Raw genomic sequence first — 19,540 nt, forward strand, 5'->3', positions numbered from 1 at the left:
CTGTTAAAGGCCGGAACACACAGAGGAGCCCTGCCTGTGGTGGCCCAATGCAGACTGACTAGAGGCACCGTCAACACTTTGATCAAACAAGGCCAGTAAAGCAGGGTTGGTTTGGTTGATTTTTTTTTTTAAGCAAAGGAGACAAGTTTTCTCATGGTTGCAAGTCCAGAACACAGTTGTCATACTTAGTTCCCTAAGATTATATATCTACAAAAGCAACAAGGGGAAATCCTAGATCAACTGACTTAAAATGATTAAAAGAATACAGAAAGTATCTCAGAATCCTTTCCAAAATGTACTTTTAAATTCCTGAAGGTGTCAAAATGTTCTCATTCTTCTGGAGTAAATTTTCATTGTTATTAAGTAAAACAGAAGTGATTCTTGTTCTGTGGTCAAGAAGCACTCCCATACTTTCCTAGACAGCAAAATTTTTACAAGTAGCTCAGAATCAGAAAACTGCAGGGTGAGTAAGAGGTAAGCTTAAGGCACTGTTAATACTTTTATTTTTCCCCAAAGGAAAACACATTATTTTCAAATTAAAAAGTTTTGGGCATATTGTTTTTCATGTTGTCATCTAGATTTCTTTGGAATGACTCAAACTTTCCTCTGGCTAAAAATACACACACACACACTTCAAAAAAACCCCCACACCCTCGTAGGAGTAATGTGAATCATAATCTGCTGTTGAAAGATCAAGGAAGATAAACTTGGACAAAAAATATTCAGGTATAAATGACTGATTTCTATAAACTAAGCCAAAAATACTTAAATTCACTCCATATTCTTTGAAACAGTCCAAATATTCTTTTAAAAATTAAGCACCCATAGAAATAAGGAACATTGTTTATATATAAAAACTTTACTGTGCCTACTAATTTCAACATTGCTCAGTTCCTCTCCAGGACCTGGCCCGCCAGCCCAGGTAGAACACACACTCAACAAGTACAATTCATTCTATTAATAGACATGTAAACCTCTTGCTGCAAATAAACTTACCTTCGAGTACTGAGTCCATGCATTTGTTCAGTACCTGTTCACTGGCCTCGAGCTCCCCTCTGTCTCCTCCACCAGCACTGGAGCCCAGGTTCAAGGGCACAGAGACTGAGGAAGAGCACACAAGGGGCAGCCTCATGGCTCAGGCCTCCTCCCAGCTCCCCCGCAGGACAGAGCCACACCCAGCAGCGGTGTAGTAATGGCTTCCCACTGTGCTGTGGCTAGTAATGACTTACTAAGCAACCATAACAATAATAACACCCCATAACTGCTCTCATCCTCTAGAGAAGATAACTGATTTTTACTTACTAACTTGACTCCCAAAGTGATCTTTCACTTTCATGTTTTACTACAACCCACCTTACCAACCCCAGGTTAAAGTTGTTCTAACTGCTGCTAATTTCTACCAACTTCTCTACAACTCGTATTCAAGAATTCAAGATGGGGGCTTCCCTGGTGGTGCAGTGGTTAAGAATCTGCCGCCAATGCAGGGGACACGGGTTCAATCCCTGGGCCGGGAAGATCCCACATGGCGTGGGGCAACTAAGCCCATGCGCCACAACTACTGAGCCTGCGCTCTAGAGCCCACGAGCCATAACTACTGAACCCCGCGCACCTAGAGCCCGTGCTCCGCAACAGGAGAAGCCACCACAATGAGAAACCTGCGCACCGCAACAAAGAGTAGCTCCCACTCACCGCAACTAGAGGAAGCCCATGCACAGCAATGAAGACCCAACGCAGCCAAAAATAAACAAACAAATAAATAAATTTATTAAAAAAAAAAAAAGAATTCAAGACGTCCTTAGTGAACTGAGTATTTGGACCGGTTTACAGAAACTGGTTTACAGTGTTATAAACAAGTGAATGGCAGGTGCCGGAAAGCAGCATTTAATCTAAACATCGTGGCTATGACATGGAGACACCAGAGCGTCCAGCTAAGAACAGGGACTGACTCCTACAGATTTGGGCTCTGATCCCAGCTCCGCCCACTAGCTGAGTGACTGCCCTGAGGCCAGCTCCTCGCACACAGGAAGCTCCATCTGTGAAGCAGGGTGGCAGCAGCGCTACTGGCTACTGGGATCTAAGGAGGTCCAGCCCAAGGAGGTCCAGCCCATGACTCAGCACAGAAGGAGCAGTTAGAGCCTGGTGAGGAGGACATATGCAAGAACTAACAGCCTTTTTATTTTATTTGCATGTATGTATGTATTTACTTATTGGCTCTGTTGGGTCTTCCTTGCTATGTGCAGGCTTTCTCTAGTTGTGGTGAGAGGGGGCTACTCTTTGTTGCAGTGCACGCGTTTCTCACTGCAGTGGCTTCTCTTGTCGCGGAGCACGGGCTCTAGACACACGGGCTCAGTAGTTGTGGCTCGCGGGCTCTAGAGCGCAGGCTCAGTAGTTGTGGCGCACAGGCTTAGTTCCTCCAAGGCATGTGGGATCTTCCCGGACCAGGGCTTGAACCCGTGTCCTCTGCATTGGCAGGCAGATTCTTAACCACTGTGCCACCAGGGAAGTCCCATGCAATTTATTTTTTTAATGCTTTCTTTTTTTTGGACATCTTTACCTCATACTTTTTTTTTTTTTTTCAAACTTATTTTTGGCTGCATTGGGTCTCTGTTGCTGCACACGGGCTTCCTCTAGTTGCGGTAAGTGATGGCTACTCTTCGTTGCAGTGTGCATGCTTCTACTGTGGTGGCTTCTCTTGTTGCAAAGCACAGGCTCTAGCATGCAGGCTTCAGTAGTTGTGACACGCAGGCTCAGTAGTTGTGGCTCACAAGCTTAGTTGCTCCGTGGCATGTGGGATCTTCCCAAACCAGGGCTCAAACCCATGTCCCCTGCATTGGCAGGTGGATTCTTAACCACTGCACCATGAGGGAAGTGCTAATGCTTTTTAATTTTTTTAAATTGAAGTATAGTTGATTTACAAGATTTCAGGTGTACGGCAAAGTGATTCAGTTATATATACATACATACAAACATATATATACACATATATATATTCTTTTTCATTCTTTTCTGTCATAGGTTATTACAAGATATTGAATATATTGATAGTTCCCTGTGCTATACAAAGGTCCCTGTTGTTTATCTATTACAGCCTTTTTACTTTTAAAAGTTACATCAATATGTTCTCACGTTTTCATCTACCTAAAAGAGACGTTAATTTCTAATGCATAACAAACGGTGTTTTCAAAAGCTGTCAGAGGCACAGTGCACCACACTGTTCAACCTGGTTCTTCCAATCGATGAGACAGATAAAGCTGTGTGACACCAACCTAGTTGGGTTTAATGTAGGCCTTATATCACAATTTTAAAAGAAATTTAATTTCTTGTCTCTGAAATAAAATTCTATCAAAGAACCAAATGCAGCTACTGGCCATCACAAGCCTATCACAAGCAAGACAGGATTACAGCAGAGTGACCACGTAAAAGTCCTGCGGGTGACAACACAGAGACACGAGCTGAGTGGCAGGCACAGTGGTAGACTTTTGCCTAAATGTTTTATGAGAGGAGCTTCAAACGTAATAAAATGCCCAAAGATAACACCATCAAGAGAGCACCAGTGTGGACACACACAACTCTAGGAAGAGCAGGCCATGCGGCTCTGGAGGAAAGGCAGACAGGAGACAGGGCAGGGAGGCCGTGGCCCGTCACAGCCAGAGCTCAGCGGCTACGACAGGGGAAGGAAAGGGAGCATGCGATTGGATGCCCTTACTTTTTCCTACTCGTTCTGACTTCGCTCCTGTAACCATGTGAATTTTATGTTCTGTTCTCCAGTGAAACACATGTACGTATAAAACTATACAACTAGGGCTTCCCTGGTGGCGCAGTGGTTGAGAGTCTGCCTGCTAATGCAGGGGACACGGGTTCAAGCCCTGGTCTGGGAAGATCCCGCATGCCGCGGAGCGGCTAGGCCCGTGAGCCGCAACTGCTGAGCCTGCGCGTCTGGAGCTTGTGCTCCGCAACAGGAGAGGCTGCGACAATGAGAGGCCCGCGCACCGCGATGAAGAGTGGCCCCCGCTTGCCGCAACTAGAGAGAGCTCTCGCACAGAAACGAAGACCCAACACAGCCAAAATTAAATAGATAAATTAACTAAAAAAAAAAAAAAAAAAAAAACTATACAACTATACGCAGAATCCTGTCCCTGCTTAATCAGACCCGTGGCCCAGGTAAATGCTGTTCTAGCCAGTACCTCCTCCACAGCCCAGAAGACCACCTCTCCAAGCAGACCCTCCAAAAGCAGCAGCAGAGGCCACACCAAGCTTGACTCAGTAATGAGTTAGGGAGTGATGACCAGCGCTCTCTCCTGCGTTTACTGTGGACCGCATTACAGAGTGTGATCATGTATCTTATTAGAATGTATTTTGCTGCTTCTTTCCATACCCGGCTTGTCCTCCATCAACCCTGCTGCCTCATTCTTTCTCCCTGGACAGATCATGATATGGATTCAGAACACTTTAAAATTAATCTTTAGTTCCTTTCATAAAATGTGAGCATTAGATAAAATTATAGAATAAAATAAAGTAAAAAAGAGAGAATTAAATTAAGTAAAAAGAGAGAATGTCTGTAAAGCAGTGCCTGACACATGACAAACACTCAAAAAGTTAGCTTTAATTAGTTTGTGGAATAAACTTATATAGCCTGTTTTAAATTTTTTTTTAAAAAAGGATTTTTTTTCCTTCTGAGTTAACAATCCCCGAGATGGAAGACTCACTCACCCCCAACCTAAATAAAAGACGACGTCCAGCGGCAGCTCAGATTGCTCCTGGGGCCGGCAGGCTAGAACACCAGCTCCGGTCTCTCTCAGCTCATCAGGACCCCTAGCAGCAAAAGTGCAACTGTGATACCAGTTCTCCTGCTAACAGCGCTTGGCATGTTCACAATGCCGTTCCCAGTCTCCCCTTACATCACTGCTACTTCAAGCCCGCGTGTAACATTAGAGCCTTCCTACTTGTAGCATGGCCTAAAGGCGGCCTCAGCCTGTGACTCGAGGGAGATCTGATTTGCATTTATAATCTGAGCAGTATTGAAAGAGCAAGTGAAAAAATGGATTGAAAACGTTTTCAACGGCATCAGAAAATCTTGGAATGAATACAAAGTCAACATTTTGTAAACACGTTTGTTTACAGAGAGGTGCCCTGTGCAGGCTTCACTGTCCTCATTTCTCTAGACTCTTCCTGGCCACTCCCTTCTCCCGAAAGTGTTACGACTGGGATGACCTCTGCACAGGCCACGTGCCCCGTGAGTGTCCTGGACATGGGAGGGAGGGACTGCACAGGCACCCCCCCCCCTTCCAGGCCCAGCGGATTAACATGGGGGGAGGGAGAGGGCACTCAGGGGAGCCTCCCCGTATCCCCGGAAAACAGTGCTCTTTAACAGCTTTCGATTTGCGGCCGCCAGTCCCAAGAGGGAAAAGGCTCCCCTAAGGAGATGGTGGGCCACGAGCGACACCTTCCAGTGGAAAAGGAAGCGCTATCATCATAAATCACCCCGGTGTCTCCCTCCTATCTCGCTTTCACTAGTGGCTAAGCACACATGAGCCGGCAAGCACAGCCAAAAGAAGAGGTCCTCTGTCTAGGGTGCAGACTTTGGTTTCAAACCTAAGAAATTAAATAAGTGTCTTTACGAACATGAAGATCCTAGCAGGGTTTTAAAATTTGAGTTAAGATGCTTCGTAAGTTACACTTGTTTCTCCTTTAATACCCTTTACCTTGCCTAGTGCACACTGTATGTAACATTTGCATCATATGGTAGAAATGAAATATAAAGCTCAATTTTTGTTCTTGAATGCTTTGGTCAAAAATGGATTTTAGTTCAACCACCACATATAATTTGAATCTCTACTATTTAGAACATCTGTACTAATCTAGTAACAATCTAGAAAACATTCCTGAAAAATATCAAAAATTACAAGTCACACAAGGTTGAAAACAGAGCTTGCAGCAAATGGCAAAACCAAAGAAAGAAAATAAAACTGTTAACGGTCCTGAAATAAACTAGCACAAAATATTTTCTTAGGAAACGCTATCAGTTCTAAAATAAAACTAGAAAAAGACAAACTTTAAAAATGGTGAGCAGCATTTCTTCTCATCATTATAAACCACAAGCATCGTCACCTAGTAAATAATTATTTTTTATTAAACCATGTATAACGCAAGCAGAATTTGCTCTGAAAGCACTGTGTTTATAAAGACAAGCATGTTACAAATCAAGCTTTCTATGAACTGATGGGGTCGCTGACCAAGTAGGCTGAGACCAGAAGCGAGCCCAGCTGACACGGCAGAAACCCTCAGGAGCAACCTGCACAGACCAACCTTGTTAGCCCCCATCCAAATCCACCACCAGCACTGCAACCCGTCCACAGAAAGCACAGCAGTCCAAGGCGACAGCTCCAGGCAGCACCCTCCTCCCCACTCTGGGCGCAGCTCCAGACACCGCCATCTGCCACAGGGCCATCCCCGAGGGCCCCCTGAGCTGACAGCACAGGCCCATGGGGGCCCCTCAGGGCCTTGCACCCGCAAACGCAGTCCAGCTCCACCCCTGCCAACTCTTCATCACCCAGGGCTTGGTTTTCAACGCGCACCTGCGCAATCAGGTGTTCCACTGTTACATGCCTTGTAGGGAAGAATTTGAAAACTAAAATTCAGAGGTGCCCTTTAAAATTTAGTATCAATACTAAATCTTTTTTTTTTTTTTTGGCTTTGCTATGTGGCATGCGGGATCTTAGTTCCCTGAGCAGTGATTGAACTCATGCCCCCTTCAGTGGAAACATGGAGTCTTAACCACTGGACCACCAGGGAAGCCCAGAGTACTAAACCTTAACATAATTACTCTGCTCAGACTTAATCCTGTTAAAACTGCATAACGCAGAGACTAAAAACATTAAGCTATTTTTCCTACAGATTAAAAAAATCATAAAATGGGTTAGAAATGATTGTTTTCCAAATATCATGTTCAGTGTAATTACTTCCACAACATAACAAACAGGAATAAGCCTCACATACCTGTTTTCATTTTAAGGAAGCAAAACATTGTTAGTTTATGAAAAACTATGATTTATACTAAGTGAGAGTCCTTAAAAATGAACTCGTTATTTAAAACTGCAAATGAGAAACAAATGACTATAACCTAAAAATATTTGAAAAACCTTTACAGAATGCTGCACATGTTATATATATACTTGAATATATTTTTAAAACTTCAGGAAAAATACTACACTAAACTTAATGGTAAAATTACAGAGAATGGGACATCTACTTTTCACTTACTCCCTCGGGTACTATTCAACATTTTTTAAAAAGAGTAGGTTTTGCTAACTGGGAAAAGAATTTGAAAAAGAATAGATACATGCATATGAATAACTGAATCACTTTGCTGTACACCTGAAACTAACACAACACTGTTAATAAACTATACTCCAATATAAAATAAAAAGTTAAAAAAAAAAGAGTAGGTTTTGGTCTTATAATAAACAATTAACCCAGTAACTATTATTTTAAAAAAATAAAAAACAAAAATGGCCTTCACTGTGAAGCGGTGTGGGGCAGCCGGACCCGCAGGGTTCTTACTCAGCTGTAAGAACCCTTGGTACCATTACTCACTCTACGTGGCACCTGACTCTCAATGTTGCTGCAGGATTCAACCGGTTACCACACCTAACCCGCTCAGCGCTGCCTGGCACAAGGGTGAAAACACTCAACAGGAGTTAGTTGTTTTCTGCAGCAACTATGTACTGACAGTTTCTAGCCAAGATCCAACGTTTCTTTCCTTTTTTTGGAAATGAAACAGGAAAAGATGCAGGCTAGATGGGTTTGTTTACCTAATAGCTGAGTTTTAGGGAAAATAATTCCTTCTACGTGAAGATGCGTTATCACACGCTTACATCTCCCAATGATATGTGCTCCCGATCTTTTAAATAAAAGCTGCACTTCCTCTTACAGTGAGATTTGTTTCAGTGTTTGAGCAAAAGCCAATTTACTTTATGCATGTTACTGTAAAGGGTCTTTCTTCTTAGAATACAGAAAACATGAACCACACGATTTTATGTATTGCTTCGAACCTAGAGTGCTCTAAATTTTCTTACAACTGGTACAGTTAGAAGAGCTATGCACGGCTCTTCCACTGGAAAGAGCTCAGCGACAGCGAATGACAGCGAGTGCCTTCTCGAAGCAATGCTAGGTGGAGGTTCTGGGACCCCCTAACCTGACAGTGCTCCTCCCAACACTGGAAGTGGTCAACTCTGCAGGGCCACTCTGACAGGCGAAGGCCAGCCCTATATCTCAACCTACTGGAGGTTTGTCTTTTTCTCACTGTTTTATAGGACATCAACCGTAGTTACGTCACACACGCCTGGGATGTCCCCCGTCTGTTACTGAACAAACTTATGGTGACTTGGGCTGCACAGTCAGTCCTTCCCTGTCCTGCTTAGAAAGGCCTTCCTAGGGACTTCCCTGGTGGCCCAGTGGTTAAGAATCCGCCTGCCAATACAGGGGACTTGATCCCTGGTCCGGGAAGATCCCACATGCCGCGGAGCAACTAAGCCCATGCACCACAACTACTAAGCCTGCACTCTAGAGCCTGCATGCCACAACTACTGAAGCCCACGCGCCTAGAGCCCGTACTCTGCAACAAGAGAAGCCACCACAATGAGAAGCCCGTGCACCGCAACAAAGAGTAGCCCCCGCTCTCTGCAAGTAGAGAAACCCTGTGTGCAACAACGAAGACCTAATGCAGCCAAAAATAAAAAATAAAATAAAATAAATTTTAAAAAATAATAAATTCCCTTGATAATATGTTGATTTAAAGTTTCTGTTAAAAAAAAAGAATCAAAACAATGCAAAATTCAAAAAAAAAGAAAAAGAAAAAGAAAGGCCTTCCTAATCCAAGAACACATGAATAGTGTGTCATGGATTCTACTACTCTTACTGATTTGACTGTCACATTTCCCACCATTTTTAATTCATCTCATCCATTTGTAACTCCTTTGTATACACTGAGGTAGGCATCTGATTTTACTTCTCGTGGAGCATTTCTGCAAGTCACCAACAAGTAACTAAATTCAATGCGTCCAACTGCTCCCCCCTCTTCAGAACAGCAGCACCCTCCCTCCAGCTGGTCCCCTGCTGCACCATCTCCGGCTGGCTTCCTGTGAGGGAGTGCCCTTAATTTACCTGTCTCCAGTCTTGCCTCCTCAAGCCAGAAAACTGCCAGAACAGTCCACCTAAAAAGAGACCTGACCATCTCCCTCCCTTCAGATCCCACCACGGCTTCCCAGCACCTGCAAGTAAACCCTCTGTCCAATGCCCCACTTCTCCATCTCCCACCACCCATATCGCAGCTTCACTGAGAACCTGGCCTCAGGTAACCCTCTCCCCCCACCCCATTTACATACTGTTCCTGTGCTCTCTCCTTGTCTGGGATGCCCTCCTGATTCCTGATTCCCCAATCCCTTGTTCTCTTTCCACCCCAATCACTCCCAGCTAACTTCTACTCATCCTTAGGCTATACCTGAGATACCACCTCCAGGAAGCTCTCCTGGATGCCCCCAACCCACATATCCAAGTTAGGTGCCAATTTTAGTGCTCCCTGGCATTTACCACTTAACAGAAATTGTAATATTTGTTTATTAAACAGTCTTTCTCTCCAACTAGACCATGAACTCTCTGAGGGTAGGCGCTAACCCTGACTTGCAGAACCAATGAACATCTCGTAAGTGCCCAGAGAAATGGGAGAACTTATTGCTATCATGTTGCTTTGCCTTCAACCTGAAAATGTTCTTGGGTTCCCCTCATCCCTCTGTCGCTGCACGTCTGACAACGTCCTGGAAAAACCATGCCCCAAGTGCTAGATGAATTCATGACGATCAGTGAGGGTCCCACGTATTTGGCCTCCTTACTCCTAATGAATTTGAAGCACTTCTTACATTTCCTCATCTAATCAGAACAGTGGCGTCCATTCTGTTTCATTTCCAACTATAATTGGGAACAATTAGAAACAACAATTACAGGATTTTATTTCTACTATAAATGTAAACAGTTAATCCACACCATTTCTGAGATCACCCTTTAATGCTCTGTCCTCCCACGTGTGAAGTACCGGGCTAAAAGTGAGCACTCTCCAGTACTAAAAAGCTTTGCAGCATAAATAGCAAGTAAAGAAACCTTTAAATTGATGTTTTTCATATTCTACATATAGCTCCCATCTTCCAATAATGTTACATAAAGATCAAATAAGCAAGTAGAATGACTTAAGACCAAAGCAACTAGGCAGCACTGCTTTGTTTTCAAGCCATACATGCCCCTGGGGAGCCCCTCATGCCCCAATGGGAATCACTGATCTACACTTGATCACTCTCACACTACTGAAGTCTGGCACCTGCAGTTTTATTCTGCACAAATGTCTAAAACCGTCTGTCACATGGTTCTTAGTTCCTCAACTAAAATTCGCAGCCAGTGACCATTCACTGAATGCCCCTATGCGACTAAATGAAAAACAAAGCACCCAACTAACAAGCACTATTACAGATATAATTCAAACTACAAAACTGACTAATGAACCACACAAGTCACTTAACGAAGTAGAGTCAATTACAGCATGTGATTATAATAAATAGCATGTTATAAACAGCAACATCATGGTCTGTACTTTTCCTCTATCAATCCTAAGTTTATTTTGGCCCAAAGGAAGTAAACAGTTTCAAATGCAGCAGGCCTAGTCTCTTCTAACTGGAAATCGAGTGGGCTAAGCTGTCCAAAATAGCAATGAGTTCCAAATTTAGGAAGAAGAGGAGGAAGAAAATGAAGGTGTTTTCAATCAACAAAATAATACTGCAACCTTCCTGCAGGTGGCACTGAGCACAACTACCCACCAAAATAGTCACAGCAACACCACTTGTGCTTGGCTGGCATCACTGTCTTTTTCCCACTGCCCTGCAAACCCCAGTGTGGGTGCTCAAATTTGGGATGTGCTCAGGACACTTAGCCTGAATCAGCAGTGGGCCCTAAGAAATGCCCTGCAATTCCCTGGGCTCTCACCTCACCTTGAAATATTGAGGTAAGGGCAGGTGCTACAATGCTGAAGGATGGTTTCATCCTATCACCACCTCTACCAAAAGTGCCTGGCATTTATTGAAAGGGAGAAAAAACAAAAGCAAGAAACTCAAAAACTAGAAAGCAAATGGATGAATGAAAACTGACTTAGGCCAGAAAAAGCTGATAAGCCTGCAATGAGGAACACTTAGAAATAACCCAATTTTCACCACAGAACCCCAAAGGCTTAAGATAGTGACATCTGTGAACATTTGGGAGTAAGGATGTAGAGTGGAATCAAAATACAGGACAAGTCAAATGATGAAAGTCTGTTTAAGAAGCAGTTAGGCAAAACCACGTGATCATCTCAACTGGTACAGGAAAAGCACCTGTTAAAATCCAACTCTTTCATGACAAAAACATTCAACAAACTAGAAATAGAAGAGAACTTCCTCAATCAGGCAAGGGCATTTACTAAAACCCACAGCTAACACCACAGTCAATGGTGAAAAGCTGAAAGCTCTCCCCTAATATCAGAAACAAAACAAGGACATCGCTTTCACCACTGCTATTCAAGACAGTACTGGAATTGCCAGAGCAATTAGGCAAGAAAAAGAAATAGATGGCATCCCAAGTAGAAAGGAAGGACTTCCCTGGTGGCACAGTGGTTAAGAATCCTCCTGCCAATGCAGGGGACATGGGTTCGAGCCCTGGTCCGGGAAGATCCCACATGCCGCGGAGCAACAAAGCCAGTGTGCCGCAACTACTGAGCCTGCGCTCTAGAGCCCATGTGGCACAACTACTGAAGCCTGCGCTCTGCAACAAGAGAAGCCACCACAATGAGAAGCCCACGCACTGCAACGAAGAGTAGCCCCCGCTCACCACAACTAGAGAAAGCCCACGTGCAGCAACGAAGACCCAATGCAGCCAAAAAAAAAAAGAAAAACCAAACTGGGAAAGGAAGAAGTAAAACTACCTCTATTCACAGATGACATGATCTCATATACAAAAAATCCTAAAGAATTCACAAAAAACTATTAGAACTAATAAACAAATTAAACAAAGTTAAAGTTGTAGGATACAAGATAAACACACAAAAATAAGCTGTATTTCTATTTACTAGCAATGAACAACCTAAAAAAGAAATTAAGAAAACAATTCCTCGGACTTCCCTGGTGGTGCAGTGGTTAAGAATCTGCCTGCCAGGGGGCTTCCCTGCTGGCGCAGTGGTTGAGAATCTGCCTGCCAATGCAGGGGACACGGGTTCGAGCCCTGGTCTGGGAAGATCCCACATGCTGCGGAGCAACTAAGCCCGTGTGCCACAGCTACTGAGCCTCTGCTCTAGAGCCCGTGAGCCACAACTACTGAGCCCGCGTGCGACAACTACTGAAGCCCACGTGCCTGGAGCCCGTGCTCCGCAACGAGAAGCCTGTGCACCGCAACAAAGAGTAGCCCCCGCTCGCCACTAGAGAAAGCCCGCGTGCAGCAACAAAGAAAGACCCAACGCAACCAAAAATAAATAAATATTTAAATATTAAAAAAAAAAAAGAACATAGAGATTTACCTTCACAACCTTGGATTTGGCAACAGTTTCTTAGATATGACACCAAAAGCATGAGCAACAAGAGAGAAAATAGATAAATTTGCCTTCATCAAAATTAAAACTTTTGTGCATCAAAGGACACTATCAACAGAGCGAAGAGCCAGCCCAAATAATGAAAGAAAGTACACACAAATCATGTATCTGATAAGGGTGTAGTATTAGGAGACATAAAGAACTCTTACAACTCAACGAAAAGACAAACAACCCAATTAAAAAATGGACGATGGACTGGAATGGACATTTCTCCAAAGCTATATAAATGGCCAACAAGTACATAAAAAGTTGCTCAACATCATCAGTCATTAAGGAAATGCAAATCAAAATCAAAATGAGACACCACCTCACAACCACTAGGATGGCCATAATAAAACGAAATGGAAAATAAGTGTTGGAGAGGATATGGAGAAATCGGGACCTTCTCACACTGTTTGTGGGAATGTAAAATGGTGCAGCTACTGTAGAAAACAGTTTGGTGGTTCCTCTGTAAGTTAAACATAGAATTACCATGTGACCCAGCAATTCCACTCCTAGTTATCAAGATATACCGCAAGAATGAAAACAGGTGCTCAAACAAAAACTTGTATACAAATGTTCATAGCAGCATTACTCATAATAGGCAAGAAGTGGAAACAACTCAAATGTCCACTAACAGATGAATGGATAAGCAAATTGGGATATATTCATACAGTGGAATATTATTCGGTTGTAAAGAAAAATGAAGTTCTGACACACACTACAACACGGATAAACCTTAAAAACATTATGCTAAGTGAAAGAATCAACACAAAAGGCCACATACTGTATGAATCCATTTACATAAAAAATCCACAACAGGCACATTCACAGAGACAGAAGAAAGACTAGCTGTTGCCAGAGGCTAGGAGCAGCGGATAAGGGGGAGCGACTGCTAATGGGCACAGGGTCTCCATCCAGGGTGATAAAAGAAGTTGTGCAACTAGACAGTGGGGATGGTCGCACAGCACTGTGAACACACTTAATGCCAAGGAACAGTACAGGTTAAAAAGGTAAGTTTTATGTTGTGTATTTTTACCACAATTTAAAAAAAAGCAGTTAGCTACGCTGCATGGATCCCCTTCCTGCCTCCGCCGAAAAGAGACTGGGGCATAAAGCCAAGGGCTCTCTAGACCAGAGGGTAAGAGGCACAGCTGAGTTCTGGAATGCATTCCTGTAAGGGGGATAAGTGAGCACTTCCTTGCTCATCTGTGGAGGCCACAGCCCCACCCTTCTACCCGACTTCTAAAACGAGGCAGGAGGCTGGAAAGCCCGTCTTTGGGAATCTAACAAGTCCAGTAAAAGGCCCTGAAGACAATGACACGGAGCGTCCCTCGAGGTAACCCCACCCGCCTTCCTAGCCAACAGTGACAGGACCAGCGCAGGTGCAGAGAACTTCCCAAGGGCTGGGCAGGGTCCCGCTCTCGGCTAAGCGAGTTCAACCAAGATCACCTGACGTTTCAGGACAGGCGGACTCAAGCCAGCGAACACTTAGGCCACGGACGGAGACTGCGACGCCACGGCATTTAGAAACAAGAACGTGTTACTAAATTTTAGAGGAAAAACAATAACCACCAAAAACCTCTGGGAAATTTAAACTCTGATGGCCCAAATAAAACGCTCAACACATGAGTTAGAAAACTGAAGAATCTAAAAGTCGAACAAGAAGACAAAGCTGGAAAATGGGAGAGAAAGATGAAAAAATAGAAAACCGGTCCAAGAGGTCCAGTGCCCCAATACAGTAGCATTTCCAAAACACACAGAAAAAAGATTAAGAAAAAAGAAGAGAAAACTGTCAAACCAAATAAGCTGAGAAAATTCCCCAGAACTACCCAACCGTCCCGCGTTTCCAGACTTAAAGGAACTCTGAGGAGTCCAGCGAAATGGACGAAAATAGACCCGAACCGCTCACGTTTCCGAGCTGGGAGGGCGGAGCGAGGGAACGGGTCGTGCACGGAGGACCTGGCACAGGACCGGCACCGAGCTGGGCCCGCCCGACGTCAGCGGCCTCCGTGGGCAGCGGCGGGCACGCGCGACCCCCGGGCAGAGCGCCGAGCCCGGGCACGCGAGCCGGGCAGCCGGCGTGGGGTGCGACGTCCCGGGGCCGCGCCGGGTGCCGGCAGGCAGGGGTCGGCGGGCCGGGGAGGGGGCGCCGTGGTGGGGGGAGGGGAGCTGACGGGGGCGCGCCCGGGTTGGGGAGGGGGCGCGGGGGCGCTGAAGAAGGACCGGGTGAGGCAGAGGGCGCCTGGGGGCAGCGGACTGAGGAGGAGCGGGCTGAGGGGGAGGGGACTGAGGCGCCGGGGCGGCGACGCCGGGCTGAGAGGGGGCGCGGGGGCAGCGGGGCTGAAACGCCGCGGCCGTTGGCGGCCCTAGCGGGGGCCGCGACCCGCCCGCGCCCGCCACGAGGGACGCCCGGGCCCCGGCCCCACTCCGCCGGGACCCCCGCCCCGGCCCCTGGCTGCCGCTCACCTGCCTCGCGCCGCCGCTGTCGCTCCCCCCAGCAACCGCCGCCTGAGGCCTCGTCTGCACCGCCCAGGCCCCGCAGACTGTGCCTCTGCCAGCCAATCGCGCGCCGCGCCTGGGAGAAACGCGGACGTCCACCAATCACGGGCGCGCCACTCGGAGCTCCTCGGCCAATGCGGAGGCGGCCTACCTAGGCGTCCAGCCAATCGAGAACTGCTGCCGAGCCGTGGGGCGGGGAAATGGGCGGGGCTCCGAGGCGGGGCGCGGCGCGAAGGGGCGGGGCGAGAGAGCCGGGAGGAGGGGCGGAGGGGCCCCAGTCTCAGGGAGGGTCTGTGTCCAGAGGAGGACGCCGGTCTCAGGAGGACCCCGGTCTGGGCCGGCAACAGCCAGGCCGTCCCGCGCCGTGGCCGCCACCCCTGCAACACCCGTCCCTGCGCTCCGTGGCTGTTCTCGAGCCCCCGCCCCCAACACCCAGTACCTGTGCGGTCTCCGAGCTCCGCCCGCGTCCCCAGGTGTGCGCGCCGGGCCGCAAGTGCGCTCCTCCGAGGCGGGAGGTGGCGGAGCTGGGCCCTCCGGCTGCTGCCCCGGGGCCTGCCGAGGACACCTGCGCCTTCCTGACTTGCACGCTCCTCCACCCACGGACCACACAGATAACAACAGGCCACTTTTGGGTGGGGTTTTGCAGTGGCTGAGCCCTGCCCTTTACTATCTCTTGGAGTTTCACAAAGGACTTGCCAGGTAGATAAAGAAGCTATTATGATCCTACTTTACAAAAGAGGAAACGGGGCTCCAGCGGGTTAGAGGGCAGGTGAGGGCGGGAAGAGCCTACCACATTGCCCGCTCAGGAAAAGACTTCCAGCGCTGCAAAGGAAAAACCAGTTGCAAGGGCCATTTTAATGAGAACATATTTATTACAGTAATGGCAATGGACTAATGCAATGTTAGCTGGCTGTCCTTGTAGGGTTTATGAAGAAAAAGGATGGCCTTTTTCTTCTCTTAGCTTATTAACTCACAGCACAGGGGCTGTGTCTTTAGCTGAGCTTGTAGGAAGTCTCATCCCTGGTATAAATTTTACAGATGCCGGTAGGTGTTTCATAAGCAGGGTAGGTGTTCATCAGGAGCATTGGCAGAGAGAGGAGAGAAGGTTGTGTCTTTTGAGTGTTGCCTGGGAGGGCGGGGGGTGGACTGAGGAGAATAAAGATCCGGATGAAGTCTAGGCCTGTGTTGTCTAGAGTAGCTACTGGCCACATGTAACTGTTGATCACTGGAAACGTGGCTAGCCCGAACTGAGGCGAGCTGTGTGAGTATAAAACAGAATTTTGAAGACTAAGTATGAAAAAGAAGGTAAAATACCTCACTAATATTTTAAAATATTGCTTATGTGTTAAGTTGTAATATTTTGGATATGTTGGTTAAATAAAACATTATCAAATTAATTTCATCTGTTTCTCTCTGCGTTTTTAATGCAGCTACTAGAAAATGTGAGATTTCATAGGTGGCACTCATGGTGTTTCTAGCGGACAGCAGTGTAGACATCCGCGGACACTTCTGGGTAAGGATTCCACAGGGAAGGCAGATCACAGAATCAATCTTCTTCCTCCCGATAATTACAAAATGACCAAGACCAGCTTAAAAGAAGAAAAGATATTTCACCGGCAACAACGAACAGGGAAGGGTGCAAAGCCACGTGCCATAAGGCCAAAGGAGGGGACGAGATACTGGCGGGGCTCCATGGGACCCCCAGTACATGGTGAAAGGAAGCTCATGAAATCCTGAGGGTCCCGCCAAGTTTGAGAGGAACAGCAGAGGATGGCAGGCAGCATCGGGAAAGGCACGAACAAGCCTTTGAGGGTAGAAGCCCGTGCTTCCCATCCTGGGCCGGTGGCGGTGCGAGGCAAGGCCAGCAGCCTCTCAAATCACTTCAGCCCCACCCGCTCCCACCCCAGCTCAGAATCCGGAATCTGAATGCCTCTCAGCCTTGGTGAAGGTGGGCACCAAGGCTGGGCTCACCATTTAGGCCTCCGGGCTGGGGAGTGGGGAGCGGCGGGGGGAGGTGGGGGGACACGGGGGGACGGGGAAATGTCCCTGGCAAAAAAACAACAGAAACAGGCCCTTAGAACACTCACCAGCAAGAGGAAACAAGCAGGACAAGATGCCCTGATGGAGGAAGCAGTAGCTGCCAGCCCCCCACCTCCAGCACACAGTGAGGGAAGGAAACCCATGACTCTCCCTGCTCTTGTCCCCTCCACCTGCGGGGAAAGAGGCTGCAACCAGGGACAGACCCCCCTGGTGCCGACTCAGGTGAGCGCCTGGAGGTCCCCTCTGGAGGGACTGCGCCCACCCTGACCACTTGCATCTCATTTGTGCCAGCTTCTGCCGGCTTCAGCTGGCTGGTATTGGTCTGTGCCGGTGGGTGGGTGTGAATGAGTTCGCCTGGCACTGCAGCTGCTCCGGGCCCTTCAGCACGGCCACAGTCACCTGGAGAGCACCCAGCCCTGCTCCTCTGGAGGCCGAGGCCCGAGCAGGAAGAGACTTCCCCATAGGCACCGCCAGGGGCATCGGGAGTCCTCCCTCCCCTCGCCGTGCTGGCCCCGCTCCCATGCTCTCTGCCTTCCCTCACCCTCTTGCTGTGGGCCTCCTACTCCACGAAGTCTTCCCCGCTCACCTGGCCCACCTGTGCCCCTTGACTTTGACCCCAGCGTGCTCACCTGGACAGCTTCTTGGGCACTTACTCCCAGTCTTCCTTCTTATTGGGACCGCATTAATTTAACATGTTTACTGGATGCCTACTGTGTGCCCTGTACTTAGTAGGTGTCGGGATCCACCACTGAAAATCAAGTTTGCTGCCCACCTGTCACACCTACTTTCCAGTGGGAAGAGCCTTGCGCAACAGATACGTGTGTTTGTGCGTGTGTCTTATGCTTACTGAGTGAGAATTCACTATTCAAGAAAGCAAAATGGGTGGAAACACTGGTTTCTAGATGGAAAAACAAAAGAATTCTTCAGGTGACAGGTAGTTGGAGTGAGACAATCACAGTGCAGGAAGTTAACCTGGAACCTTATGTCTTATGGAGTTAAATCACAGGAGGGAAGAGAAAACTCCAAGAACAAAGCTAGTTTTCCTTGAAAAAGAAAACAGCGCTCACAGTGTCATATGTGCAGAGACGGGGCATGAAATGTACTCAGGAAATGACAAGCTGTTAACTGAAAAATGTAGGTTCTATATGATTCCATGTGTGTATAGACACACACACACACACACACACACACACACACGGCACAGAAAATTGCCAGTGATTCTATCCAAGTAGGGGCATTGTAAATTGTTTTCTTATTTGACTTAACCTGTATTTTGCACAAAATACTGAGAAATTTTAGAAGTTTAGAAATGTTAAACTATGGAAAAAGTACAGTAATATGCACCCTGACTCCACTGTCCTAAATTAACAACTACTAATATTTTGCCGTTTTCTCATTGAAATTTTATTTTTAAAGAAATAAAACTAGATTCCAGATGAATGAACACCTAAATGAAAGGAACACTACGGGGGCTTCCCTGGTGGCGCAGTGGTTGAGAATCCGCCTGCAAATGCAGGGGACACGGGTTCGAGCCCTGGTCCGGGAAGATCCCACATGCCGCGGAGCAACTAAGCCCGTGCGCCACAACTACTGAGCCTGCGCTCTAGAGCCCGCGAGCCACAACTACTGAAGCCCGCGAGCCACAACTACTGAAGCCCGCGTGCCTAGAGCACATGCTCTGCCACAAGAGAAGCCACCACAATGAGAAGCCTGCGCACCGCAACGAAGAGTAGCCCCGCTCACCACAACTAGAGAAAGCCCGCGAGCAGCAACAAAGACCCAACACAGCCAAAAATTAAATAAATAAAAAAATTAAATTAAAAAAAAAAAAAGGAACACTACGATGTCAAAAGAAAATAATGAAGGAGGCTCTGTTTCCCAGGGGTGGGGAAAGATTTCTTAAAACAAACCTCAAAAGCACAGACCTTATGATGAAACACTGATGGATCTGATTACATCAAAATGAAAGATATCTGCTCAATAAAGATACCGCGAACAAGCCAGCAGACAAATGACAGGTCAGAAGATATCTGCCATCTTTAAAAGACAAGGAGTTACTGTTTAGAATATACAAGAAGCTCCTGCAAACCAACAAGAAAAAGAGGAATGCAATAGGAAAATGGGCAAAGGATGGGAACAGGCAATCCACAGAAAAAGAAACAAATGCATGACAAGAATATAATATAGAGTCGCTTCAGCCCATTAGTAATCAGAGAAATGCAAATTCAATTAACTCCCTACCACTCTACCCCCATCAGATTGGCAGCAATCAGAGTGGACAGCACCGAGTACTGGCGGGCATGTGGAGGGCCCAGCTCAGGGGGAGGGGCCCTGGAGCAGTCAGGCTCACAGAGACAGAAAGGA

At 46.9% G+C, this 19,540-nt stretch overlaps 1 protein-coding gene across 13 annotated transcripts in view; it reads right to left on the reverse strand.

The window, feature by feature from the left end:
• The window catches only part of SUN1 (Sad1 and UNC84 domain containing 1), a 53,400-nt gene extending 37,669 nt beyond the window's left edge, over positions 1-15,731 (reverse strand). For 2 of the 13 annotated variants that reach the window (XM_036824961.1, XM_036824958.1), the window contains exon 1: positions 15,104-15,198. Coding sequence is in view for 7 of the 13 variants with exons in the window: in XM_036824968.1 (XP_036680863.1) it covers positions 997-1,132 (136 nt within the window). In the remaining 6 variants the exon portion in view is untranslated. The other 11 variants (XM_036824965.1, XM_036824962.1, XM_036824960.1 and 8 more) reach the window with 11 other exon arrangements.
• Between the last annotated feature and the right edge of the window lie 3,809 nt (positions 15,732-19,540).

The sequence above is a fragment of the Balaenoptera musculus genome, chromosome 15 (assembly GCF_009873245.2).
Source record: "Balaenoptera musculus isolate JJ_BM4_2016_0621 chromosome 15, mBalMus1.pri.v3, whole genome shotgun sequence".
Taxonomy (NCBI): Eukaryota; Metazoa; Chordata; class Mammalia; order Artiodactyla; family Balaenopteridae; genus Balaenoptera; species Balaenoptera musculus.